The sequence below is a fragment of the Typha latifolia genome, chromosome 5 (assembly GCF_019914945.1).
Source record: "Typha latifolia isolate L0001 chromosome 5, TyphaL0001v2, whole genome shotgun sequence".
Classification (NCBI taxonomy): domain Eukaryota; kingdom Viridiplantae; phylum Streptophyta; class Magnoliopsida; order Poales; family Typhaceae; genus Typha; species Typha latifolia.
Window position 1 is genome coordinate 6,464,353 of NC_133090.1, and position 12,586 is coordinate 6,476,938.

Genomic DNA, 12,586 nt, shown 5'->3' on the forward strand with positions numbered 1-12,586 from the left:
AACAAAGATCGATGCCTCAAGAAGGATCAACGGTGGGACCACACCGAACTGATACCCCACAAGTCCATGTGCAACATGTTAGTGTCAATGATCCTCTTTTTACCTATGCCTACACATCATTCCCTACCTCTGATAAAAAACCCAAGATCGGCGGTGGTGGAACCCAAGAGGCGTGCAGCACTAGTGCGCTTCATCGATGAGGAGGATTTACACTTTGAAGATGATATTGATCCCTTTGGAGATGGTGATGGGCGAGCTTGAGGATTTAGAGAAGGAGATCAACATGCACAAAGGTTCAGACATGAACCAAGGATCTTTTGCGAACCCGACAATGCTATTCGGGGGAGAACCACATGCTTGGACTTTTTAAAATTCTAAGGTGATTATCCAACGGATTGGGTGTTTCAAGTGGAGCAATACTTTGATTGCCAAGGGACAGCGGAGGACACAAAGGTCCAGATGGCAAGCTTTCACCTCCAAGGAACGACATTGCATTGGTATCGATCGGTTATTCGTGGTGGAGGATTTATCGGTTGGGCTAACTTTTGTAGGAGGACTACTTGTAGATTTGGGACAGTGGCATATGAAGATTTTATTCCTCATTAAGCAAGCTAGTTCAAAGATATTGGAGTATCAAGCAGAATTTGAATAGTTAGTAATCGTTGTGAGCCACCTTGGCCCGAACTGACATTGATGAGCACATTCATTTCAGGGCTGCGGGAGTAGATATAGGCGGATATTTAAGCTCTTAATCCTAACACTCTTGAGGAGGTCTTCGAGAAGGCCGTGAGGATGGAGCAAAAGCATAAGGCTCTCAAGATTACAGCAAAAATAAGTTGGGGCAATCGAGACGGTTGGTTTGCACCTAGAATGCCGGATAGAAATTCTACGGGTTCAATGACAGCAATTGCTAGTACTAGACCACGACAACCTTTGAGACCTTCTTCCGATGTTAGAGGAGGCACAAGACCCCCCGTTTGAACTCTCACACCTGCCTAGATGGAGGAGCAAAGAGTGAAGGGCCTTTGCTTTCGATGTGATGAACGGTTTACCCCCAAGCATCGGTGTTCCAAACCGATCGGAGTGTGATGCTTATCGACGATCTCGAGGAGGACAATGAGGTTGTTGGTGATGGAGAGTGTTCAGAGGAGGTCCACGAGGAGGCCATTGAGGAGGACGCGGAGACAGATGTCCAAGCTGAAATATCGATGCATGCATATTCTGGTATTTTTGCGCCGAGGACAATGCGGGTAAATGGACTCGTTAGAAAGCATTGTGCGCACATCCCCATCGATTCTGAGAATACCCACAACTTTTTAGATGAGAGGCTAGTGAGGAGATTGGGCTTGGATGTTGAACCGACCTAATACACTTAGTTAGGATCTTTTCTTATTGCATTAGTTATTTAATTTTATTAAAATAAAATTCTTGTAGGTTACATTCGAACGCAGGAGGGGTCGCGTTCGAACGCCCTTGCAAATGCCTGCATCAGGTTCGCAAATACAGATAACATATATTGCGCATTCAAAAATGGTTGGGCGAGTTCGAACGCCCGCGTTTGAATGCATGCATCGCGTTAGCACATACAGTGAACGCCTTTTGTGCGTTCGAACACGATCGGATGAGCTCGAACGCGATCGATGGGAATCCTCTAGAATTAGGGTTACTTATCATTTTAGGACTTGTTGGCTAACCTCTATATATATGTGGATGGCAGCTAAATTCATTATGCTATTGGAATAGTGATTTTCTTACCTCTCTATCATCGATCTACCCTAATCTCACTCCTCCCTCTTCACCATCTTTCCACCTCTACCGCTGGCAAGGTTTCTCCTAACTTTTAATCTCCCTCGACTGTTGAGCCACCCCTCTTCTTTGGGATCTCGACCACTTCGTTCCATTCATTTACATCCTTTAATCACATCCACCATCCACCACCATCTCCATACCCATCCATAACCCTAACATCCACTCCACCCGTCACCCCCACAATCACCCATGTTATTCCGTGTCTTTGTCCTTTCAAAAGTTGTAGATTAGGAAGTTACGAATCGAATCAACTTGGTTTCATAATTTTCTGACTACCAGAGAATATTTGATGAATATTTTCCCACGATTGCACGGATTATTTTCTATAATAAATTCGGATCTTAAGGGAATTATTCCAAAATCAACCTTTTGGTACAATAACCCATCAATTTGGTATCAGAGCAGGCGAACCTTAGACTTCCATTATTGGTTGACACAAGGAAGATGATATCAACAAGGAGTCCTATAGAAAGCACACTGACAAAGGAAGACTTAATCCATGATGACCCTAACCGTCAGGTCGATTCGTTTGGAGCGACCACGGCAGGACCGAGTCAACTAACTTCCATGGGTGTGAATATGAGCTTATCGGATGAACTTAGGGGCATGTTCCAAACATTGTTGCATAGAGTTGACCCAATTCAAAAGGATCACAATAATTTCAAAGAATATGTGATGAACCAATTGGGTTCGTCATCTCCTCAACGACGATCAGAGTTTCAAAAAGGACCAGTGATGGGACCTCATCGAACCAATACCCCACAAATCCAAGTGTGTCATGTGAGTGTCAATGATCCCCTCTTACCTATGCCTACACATCATCCCCCACCTCCGTTACAAAACCTAAGGTCGGGGTTGGTGGAACCCGAGAGGCATGCGACACCGATGCGCTTCGTCGATGAGGAAGATTGGCACTTTGAGGATCAGGTTCATCCCTTTGGAGATGGTGATGGACGTGCTTGAGGATTTAGAGAAAGTGATCAACATGCACAAAGGTTCAGACCTAAACCAAGGATCTTTCGTGAACCCGACAATGCAATTCGGGGGAGAACCACATGCTTGGATTTTCCAAAATTCCAAGGCGGTGATCCAACGGATTGGGTGTTTGAAGTTGAACAATACTTTGATTGTCAAGGGACAACGGAGGACAAAAAAGTTCAGATGGCAAGCTTTCACCTCTAAGGAACGGCATTGCATTGGTATAGATCGGTTATTTGTGGATGAGAATTTACCGGATGGGCTAATTTTTGTAGGAGGATTACACACAGATTTGGGACAACAACATATGAAGATTTTGCTGCCACATTAAGCAAGATGGTTCAGAGGATGACCATATTGGAGTACCAAGCTGAGTTTGAAAGAGTTAGTAGTCGTTGTGAGCCACTTTGGCCCGAACCGATATTGATGAGCACATTTATGTCAGGGCTACGGGATGAGATACAGGCGGATGTCCATGCTCTTTGTCCTACTACTCTTGAGGAGGCCCTTGAGAAGGCCATGAGGATAGAGCAAAAGCATAAGGCTCTAATGATGGCAGTGAAAACCAATTAGGGCAACGAAGATGGGTAGTTTGCACCTAGAACGTCGGATGGAAATTCTGTAGGTTCAAAAACAGCGGCTCCGAGTACTGTCCCATGACCACCTTTGAGATCTTCTTTCGATATTAGAGGAGGCATAAGACCCCCATTCGAACTATCACACCTGCCCAGGTGGAGGAGCAAAGAGCGAAGGGTTTTTGCTTTTGATGTGATAAGCGTTTAATCCCCGGTCATCAGTATTCCAAACTGATTAAGAGTGTGATGCTCATTAATGGTCTCAAGGAGGATGATGAGGTTGTTGATGATGAAATATCGATGCATACATATTCAAGTACTTCCGCGCCGAGGACGTTACTGGTAGACGGACTCGTTAGAAAACATTGTGTGCACATCCTGATCGATTCGGAGAGTACACACAATTTTCTAAACAAGAGGTTAGTAAAGAGATTGGGTTTGGATGCCGAACCGACCACGGGATTTGACATTGCTATTGGAGACGGCACGAAGCTTAAGGTGGAGAGCTTGTGTCACCGGGTCAGTATATGAATGAAGGACACGACATCATTATGGACGTGTATCCATTGGCGCTATGAGGAGCGGACATTGTCCTTGGTACTCAGTTGTTACAGAGTTTGGGACCCATCACATTTGATTTCTGGAGCATGTGGATGAAATTAAAACAAGGAAACAAAGATGTGCGGCTTGATGGTGTTCAGTTTTCGTCGATTCCTGCGATGCTGCCTATGGTGGGGCTTCCTTGTGCATATGATTTGGCCTATCTTCTTCAATTAGGACCAGTAGGAGATGAGCCTCAAATGAGTTCAGGTACTACCATTGAATTGTCTAATTTATTATATAACTTTTCTAGACTGTTTGAGGAGCCACAGGAGTTGCAACCGAGGTGAACGGCGAACCACCGCATAGAGATTGTACCTGGGGCTACACCGGCAAATGTGAGGCCATATCGATATTCATATATCCAAAAAGAAGTTATTGCTAAAATGGTAGCCGAGATTTTGGAGCAAGACCTCATACAACCAAGTCATAGCTCATACTCATCCCCCGTGGTATTGGTGCAAAAAAAGGACGGGATATGGTATTTTTGCGTCGACTATCGGGCACTAAATGCTATTACCGTCAAGGACCGATATTCTATTCTGGTTATAGAGAAGCTGCTGGATGAGCTTGTAGGGGCAACTATATTCAGCAAGCTTGACTGGAGGGCCTGGTATCACCAAATTAGAGTTCACTTGGCGGATGTGTACAAAACTGCATTTTGGACACCAGACGGGCATTATGAATTCCGGGTGATGCCTTTTGGTCTCACCAATGCTCCAGCTACCTTTCAAGGCCTCATGAATGATATATTTTGGCCTCTATTGTGAAGGTATATCTCGGTATTTTTTGACGACATTTTGGTGCATAGCGAGAGTGGATTGGAGTATTAGCAGCATTTGGAGGACGTGCTAAATTTGTTGAAGGAAAATCAATTGAAGATCAAGAAGTCCAAGTGCCTATGGGGAGTACCACAAGTAGAGTATTTAGGCCACATCATTTTAGCGGATGGTGTAGCAACGGATTCTCAAAAGGTTGTATGCATGACCGCTTAGCCTATTTCTACTACTACCATCGAATTGCGAGGATTTTTGGGGCTGACCGGATACTATCGTCGTTTCATTGCTAGATATTGCAAGATCGCTGCTCTTCTCACTTTTTTATTGAAGAAGGACTCTTTTAGATGGACAAATGAAGCCACCGTAGCCTTTGAAAAACTAAAAATAGTAATGACGATGGCCGCCGTTTTAGCGTTACCAAACTTCACCAAAGAGTTCATTGTGGAATGTGATGCATCTAGAGTTGGCATAGGAGCTATGCTAATACAAGGAGGCTGTCTCATTGCATATTTTAGCAAGGCTTTATCACAAAAATCTCAACAATTATCAACTTATGAGAGAGAGATGTTGGCAATTCTGTATGGAGTGACAAAGTGGAGGCCTTATTTGATCGGTAGACGATTCATTATACGAATCAATCAAAGAAGTCTTCCATACTTTATGGGACAACGTATACACACTCTGGCACAGCAGAGATGGGTCACAAAATTGTTGGGATATGATTATGAAATACAATACAAGAAGGGAATGGAAAATAGGGCGGCGGATGCACTATCGTGTCAACCCGATACCGCCGAGCTTGTAGCCTATTCTTCTCCTACTTTTTCCTTCCTTGTCGAACTGAGGTATGCATGTACATCTGACCTATATTTTGAGATCGTTGCAGGAGGTGTTGTATGATCCAGAGTGCCATCCAGAGTTGGAGAATCGAGGCAGCTGAGGTATGCTCTTTTTCTGTATATTAACCAATCTAAATCTCTAAAAGTTACCACTAGTGCTTCTTCTCATCTCTTCTTCCTCTCTATGCATATTTTTGCTCTCTTTTATTGCCCTCCTTATCCTTCCCACTCTGCTCACTGCTATTGTAACACCCCAAAATATATATATATATAAAAAAAAAATCTCTCTCTCTCTGACTAACGAGCACGTGCGTCAGCTTGCCACCCTGCCCCCTCCCTTTTCCTCTTCCTCTTCCTTTCCTTTGCCGTGCACGCCACCTTCCCCATCTCCCTCATCTTTTCTTTCCCTCACCGCAGCCCTCCCACCTCCAGCCTCTCACCTTACCCTCCATTTGCTACCTCTCTCTCTCTACCTCTCTCTCTCTCTCTCTCTCTCTCTCTCTCTCTCGGTGGTTGCCGACAGCTGCCGAGCTCGCCGACCATCCCCCCCTCCGGTAAGCTCTCCTCCCCTCCTTCCTTTCTCCCTTTTCCTTCCCCTCCTCAGCCTCGTGCTGTGCTGGACCCATGCCGCTACCGTCCCCGCGCTGCGCCGCCGGCCTCGTGTCGCGCCGCCGCAGCCCCGCAGCCTCGTGGGCGCTTCTCTCCGCCTCACCCTCCTTCCATCGGGAGTGGAAGGAGATGGGGTGGAGGGGTGGGGGTTTAACCCCCACCCATTTCCCCCCTTAGTGGGCTGCAGACCACTGCAGCCCACTAATATGTTGGGATGGACTGCAGACCGCAGCCCACCAGCCCGGTCTGGGTGGGCTGCGGGCCGCAGCCCACCTAGACTTGGGTGGGCTGCAGCACCTAGCCTTGGATCCGGGTGGGCTGCAGGCTGTAGTCCATTAGCCCATTGTGGAGTGGGCTGCAGTCTGCAGCCCACTATTCCAACCTTGGTGGGCTGTGGCTGGGCCCCCAGCCCACCAAGGCCCTATTGCTTTGTGGGTTGGGTTTGGGCCTACCCATTGCCTCTAGCCTAGCCCATTTGGGGCCATTTGGACCCTATAACCCTGTTTATCATTTTCACCTGATTTGATTAGCCTAATCCTCAATTTTGGGATAACATAAGATTCCTAGGATACCCTTGACTCGTACCAAACATAAATGTGCTAATAAGATAATTAATTCTATTAGTTCGTTAATGGCTTACTTACGTGAATTAATAGGATTTACAACGCGTGAGAAGGATTTTGGGCTTCCGGAGGAGCCGACTAGCTTACGAGTTTTACCATACCGTGGAGACCCCCCAGGCGAGTAGAGTTATACAAATCTAGAATAACATAATTACAGTCATTATACCTGTCATGATACTGTAGGAAATGTCGGTATTAATGCATGCAGTTGGTACTCCCTATTATATCTTTTGCATACGTAGTTATTTATAACCTGTTCATCATAGTATTATGAGAATGTTAATGTGACATCAACATTAGTATGATAATGTTTTACATGTGTCCGGTATGGTAACCATTGCATAGATGTATGATTGCTGTGAACGTAGAATGTAATGATCATGATGACTATAACATGCTTTATGCACTTATAAACACTGCACCACTTCCACCTATCATTAGTAGTCGAATTCTGACTAGGCAGTACCCCTACTCACTCAGCCCAGGGTTAAGGGTAGAGTGTATCTTATATGACCATACTATTAGCGGCCTATACCTGAGGTCGGAAAGCCTGTGTGGCATTCAGGTAGTTATACTACATAGTTAGGACTAGATTATGATGATAGACGAACATGATTGTGAGGCGGGGATATAACTCTAGCAGTACCCGACGACGCAGGGGTTAGGGCGTCTGTTGATGAGCCGAGGGCGGTGATGATTTAGAGAGTGTGAGATATGGGCTTACGACCGGGGTCCTGAGTCTGATGGCCACAAACAACCGGTCACATGTAGTGTCGCCATACACGTGTAGGTGACATTACCGCTAGATGTGTATATATCCCCCCTCGATGTATGAGATGATGGATGATTGTTTCTTAAGAGTATTTACCCTATGTGGTGAATAGCTCAGTGAGCGATGATGAGTATGATTATTGCTTTGGTAGACATGAGATGACTAAACTGCTATTTTATTGCTATGCATAACATGTAAAACCTATGATTGAGATGTATACAAATAAGAGATTGTCTCAAGCTTTATATCTGTGTGAACTTATCATAATACGTTTAGGAACTAGCATGTTCCAGGATAGTGATTAGTAATCTTTATCAATTGCATTGACTTAGTAAATTGTGGTAAGTCATTTCAATAAGCATATCGTTATCGTTAGCAAATATGGGCATACATTGGATATATACGTGCGATGTCATTATTTTAGATTGTATTGGATATATATCTATGTCCAATGCCTCTTACACTTGAACCTTTCTGGCTATATAGACATCTAATATATAACGACTAAGCATGATGTAGTCAGAAAATAATGAATGAATATATTCTGCCTCATGGGATGTAGTACATTGGATTCGGGAGCTTAAAGGAACGGCTGCTCATGGAGGAACCCAACAAGTCACTCCATTGATCACCAGAGTTCCCATGAATTCTGTAACCATCTGCTTCTAAATCACACATTTTCTCAGATTTGTACATTATAGCTGGTTTCTCACGATCATTCGATCCCCTGGACAAGGTAATAAGTAACAAGCTTAAAAATTAGCTACAAGAAGCACGAGTGAAAGCATGCTCATCCAATAATATTATTTACAGAAAATCTTAAAGCATTTGCACCGAGTCCTCAAGCAGAAATTGTCAAAATCCATAGGTTGGAGAATTTTCTTCCCAATTTCAGTTTACATTTTTCAATTCAATTGAATGTGCTAGAACTGGAGTCAACCAATTCTAAAGCCTACTAACATAAAATCCTTGAGCAACAACCATATGATAAAGATGGCTAAACACAAAAAATGATCCATGAGAAATTTGATCACGATTGGTCACAAGGATTCTAAGTCTTGCAATATAAAAATTTTGTAAGCTAATACATTAAGGTGGCATTCGGATGTAGTATAAATCCTTAATTAATTTAGGTATGCTCATTTCTTAAACTTAAATAAGCTGGCTTAAACTAATTTAGGCTAATATGGTGTTTGAATGTAAACCAGTATAATGGTGTAATAATTACACTTAGTATGACATAAAAAAGTAATAAATTTGGGGGACATTTTGACTTGGAGATAGATGAGCTTCATACTTACATCGAGACATTTAAACGGTATTAGAATAAATTACACTAATGTATGATGGATAAAGTACACAAAACAGAAGAAATATAATTAATTTCTTAGTATACTTGGGCATAAAGACAATATTTCTGAAGTCTGTGGATGCTACTACTCATTTTAAAAATGCAAATTATATTTGTCAATTAATGGATGAAATGATACAAGAAATAGGTGAAAAAAGAGTAGTTCAAGTAATTACTGATAATAGGGCCAATTATAAAACTGCTAGCTCCAAACAGAATAGGTTTTTGGACTTTAACAAGCTCCAAACAAAAGAAAGAAAAAAGAGAAGAACTAACAGCTTTTATTTGACAAGTTTGGAATGCCACGAACAAATTCTGTTAGGGTAATTCGCCACACTCAAGAAAGATAAGGTGAGTGATAAGAATTGATATATTTGCCACTAAACCAAAGTTTCGATAAGAATTTCGTAACTCTTAAACAAGAGCAATTTCTGAACTCATTTTCTGTCTATTCCACTTCTGAAACAAGCCTTTTCAGAGGCCAATTAAATTACATTTCGAAAAAGCTAATAGATGGCCACTAAACAACATTAAAGACCAGCACAACACATACTAAGGCAAAAGGAACAAAATAAAAACACAAAAAAGTGTACTAGAAGTAAATATCCGTTAAACTTCATTAAATGGCAAGCACACTTATTAGGTCAAATGAATTGAAAAGACACTAAAAAATAAACAAAAATTAAAACTTAATCCATATTCTTTTGGTCCTAAAATGGGCTGAATTAAGCATGAATGTAACCCAAATTAATTATTCTCACAAATGAGCAAAGTAGTCCTTTTAAGCTTGGTCTCCACTTCCTTCTTTACTGAGTCTTCTGTACCACTCATTTTCTCTACTAAGAGTTGCTCAAGAGTAGTTTAGATGCCTTGGATTTAGAACGAGTAATTGGCCCAAAACTAGGAGTCAATGACCCAACATGAGGCACATCAACTTATAATAAAAAAAATTTATTTATATTGGACGCTTTATAATGCATATTGTATTGATTTAATATTAGAAGATATTACAAAAGAATCTCAAATTGACATAGTCATACATGAAGGTTAGATGTTGATAAATTTTTTTATATAACCATGATAGATAATTAGTAGTAGGGAGATCATCAGATTCAGCGTCACTAAATTTGCCACTCATTTTTTAGCATTAGATTTCATCATGTGCTACAAAGATGATATTATGTGAATGTTTCCATCACAGAAGTGTTTTATAAAATTTAATAATATGAAACCTAAAGATAAAACTTTAAAGAATATAACTCTTAAAAATGCATTTTGAGATGATATTACAATTGCCACCACAGTATTTGAGCCTTTTATCAAAGTATTACGACTGTGGCAGTGATGACAAGTATGAGATGTGTTTTTTTATACGAGGCAATAGACATAGCAAAAAAATTAATAAAAAAACATGGGCCAAAGCTATAAAAAGTGATGGAAGATGATTGATTTCGGATGGAACAAACAACTACATATAAATATACACACTATTAGCAGGCATGTTTTTAAGTTTTAATTTACTAATTTACTTTTATTTATAAATATTTAAAAATTTGAATGCTTACAAATTTTAATTTTTACAAGGTATTTTCTTAATCCAATATTTCAATTATCTACAAGTGTTAATAATGATAGTAAAGTCTTGTTGAGAGTTAAAAAGGTAATCAGCATGTCTGAACCTAATATTTAAAAAGAAATTCTTTGTCATAAAAAAGTGAGTTATGATTCAATTAAATAATTTTATTATTAACTGTATGCAATAATATATTTTTGATTTCAGATATGAAATATATATTGAAAGCTGGGTAATTCAATATTGCTATAGTTATATCTCATAACACTTTATCTGAATGATGGTTTATCTATAAATTGGGGGAGACATCAAATTTGACACCAATAGCAAAAAATATTTTAAGTCAAACCATGTCTTTATCACAGTGTAAAAGAAATTATAGTAATTTCTCCGTAATCCACATCAAAACACACAACCGATTGATAATAAAAAGATTGAAGAAGTTAGTTTTTTATTATTATAATGTGAGATTGAGAGAGAGAAATTTAAGACGAAAGGCAAATAATGAACAACTTATTGATTTAAATTATGTTTTTGATAAAAAAGACCCGTTTACTCTATTGATCAAAGAAATAGAAAACAGATTATTAAATGGTAAAGATAACTCATAGTTAGATGAGATATTAGGGGAGACTACAATAAGGGCAACAAGTTATTCGACAGCGAAAGATAGTATACCTACTAGTACTAGTCATAATCGTAAATCTAGTGGTGAGATCGTCCCATCTACATTTGCTGAGGAAAATCTAGGAAGCATAAGAATTGAAGACAAAGAAATTAAAGATATATATACATATTAGTAACGTCGTCATTAGAATGTTGCTTCCTATAATTATGGTGCATCGAATATTTATTATTTGGAGTGATACGATTCGGACTTCACCGACGTCGTCTCGAGCATGGATTCACTTTAGGAGTGTTTTTATTTCATGTTTTAGTGTTTAATTTCCATTAAACGGTGTTGTGAACATGGTGAAGAGAATGTATTGTGCGTTCGAACGCACTGTGAACGCCTGCATCGCGTTCGCAAATACCGACAGGCGCGTTCGATCGCGCGTTCGAACGCCTGCATCGCGTTCGCAAATCCAGAAGAGCGAACTCGGTGCATTCGAACGCGATCGGGCGAGTTCGAACGCGGTCGATGAAAATTGTGTATTTAGGGTTAATTTGAGTTGTTGGTTAGCCTATAAAAGGATGTGGTAGGCAACCAAATTGAGGATTGATTATTGAGATTGAGTTTTGCCTTACCTCCTTCGTCTTCTTCGCTCCCGTTCTCTCAATCCCCGGCGACGCTGCTTCTAACCTCCCTCGTCCGGCTAATCACTCTAGTCCCTTAGGGGTGGCCCTTTTCTCCCCATTCGTCCAATCTATCCAACACTTGCCCTAATCCTTCCATCAACCACAACCCTTCCACCATCACTTTTCACCGGTGCCACCACATTAACGCCGGTCCACCATCCACCATTACCTAGGATCTCGTGCCTCCATCCACAGATCTAAAATAGAGCATCCTGACGTTCGTCCACTAAACGAACGATATCTCGAGATCCCCAACTCTGATTTGTCTGAAACTTGATTTGTTGGAAAGCTCTTTTCCGGTCCTACAATATATCAAAATTTCACATCGATCCGACGGCGGAATATTTCGGGATCGTATTTCAAAGTTCCGTGCCAGACCTAGTCCAAATCAAGAATTGGAACAGATCGACCCTTCACCAAAAAGGCGAGATCGTATCAAGTTGGTATCAGAGCTCCATAGCCAAAGGAGAGATCGTATCATGGAGTCATCATAAAATCTATATGCTAATTATTATCCTCAGTATTCTTAGTATTCTCAAACACAAAATCCGTATATTGGTTATTATCCTCCTCAAACACAAGTCGCATAACAAGATTTATACAATATGACTAGTATGATGGAATTATTTTTTAAAGCATCAGGTTTTAGGTATCATTATTTTCAAACTTATAGTGATTATGATGATGAAGACCATAGAAATTTACGAGAATCAACTCACTATTCATTAAAGTTTTGAATTTTGAGTAAGTTAATATATTTTTTAAATTTTTGGGCTTCA

General features: G+C 40.8%; 1 protein-coding gene across 8 annotated transcripts in view; it reads right to left on the minus strand.

Annotated features, from left to right (window-relative positions):
- LOC140788029 (acid phosphatase 1-like) overlaps nucleotides 1-12,586 on the minus strand; it is a 40,578-nt gene that overhangs the window by 24,777 nt on the left and 3,215 nt on the right. Inside the window, exon 3 of one of the 8 annotated variants that reach the window (XM_073137118.1) lies at nucleotides 7,977-8,311. The exons of the other annotated variants lie outside the window; for them this stretch is intronic. Coding sequence (XP_072993219.1) covers nucleotides 8,134-8,311 — 178 coding nt within the window. The 3' untranslated portion in view covers nucleotides 7,977-8,133. Of the gene's footprint in view, nucleotides 1-7,976; nucleotides 8,312-12,586 lie in introns of those variants that run through there. 8 annotated transcript variants of the gene reach the window in all.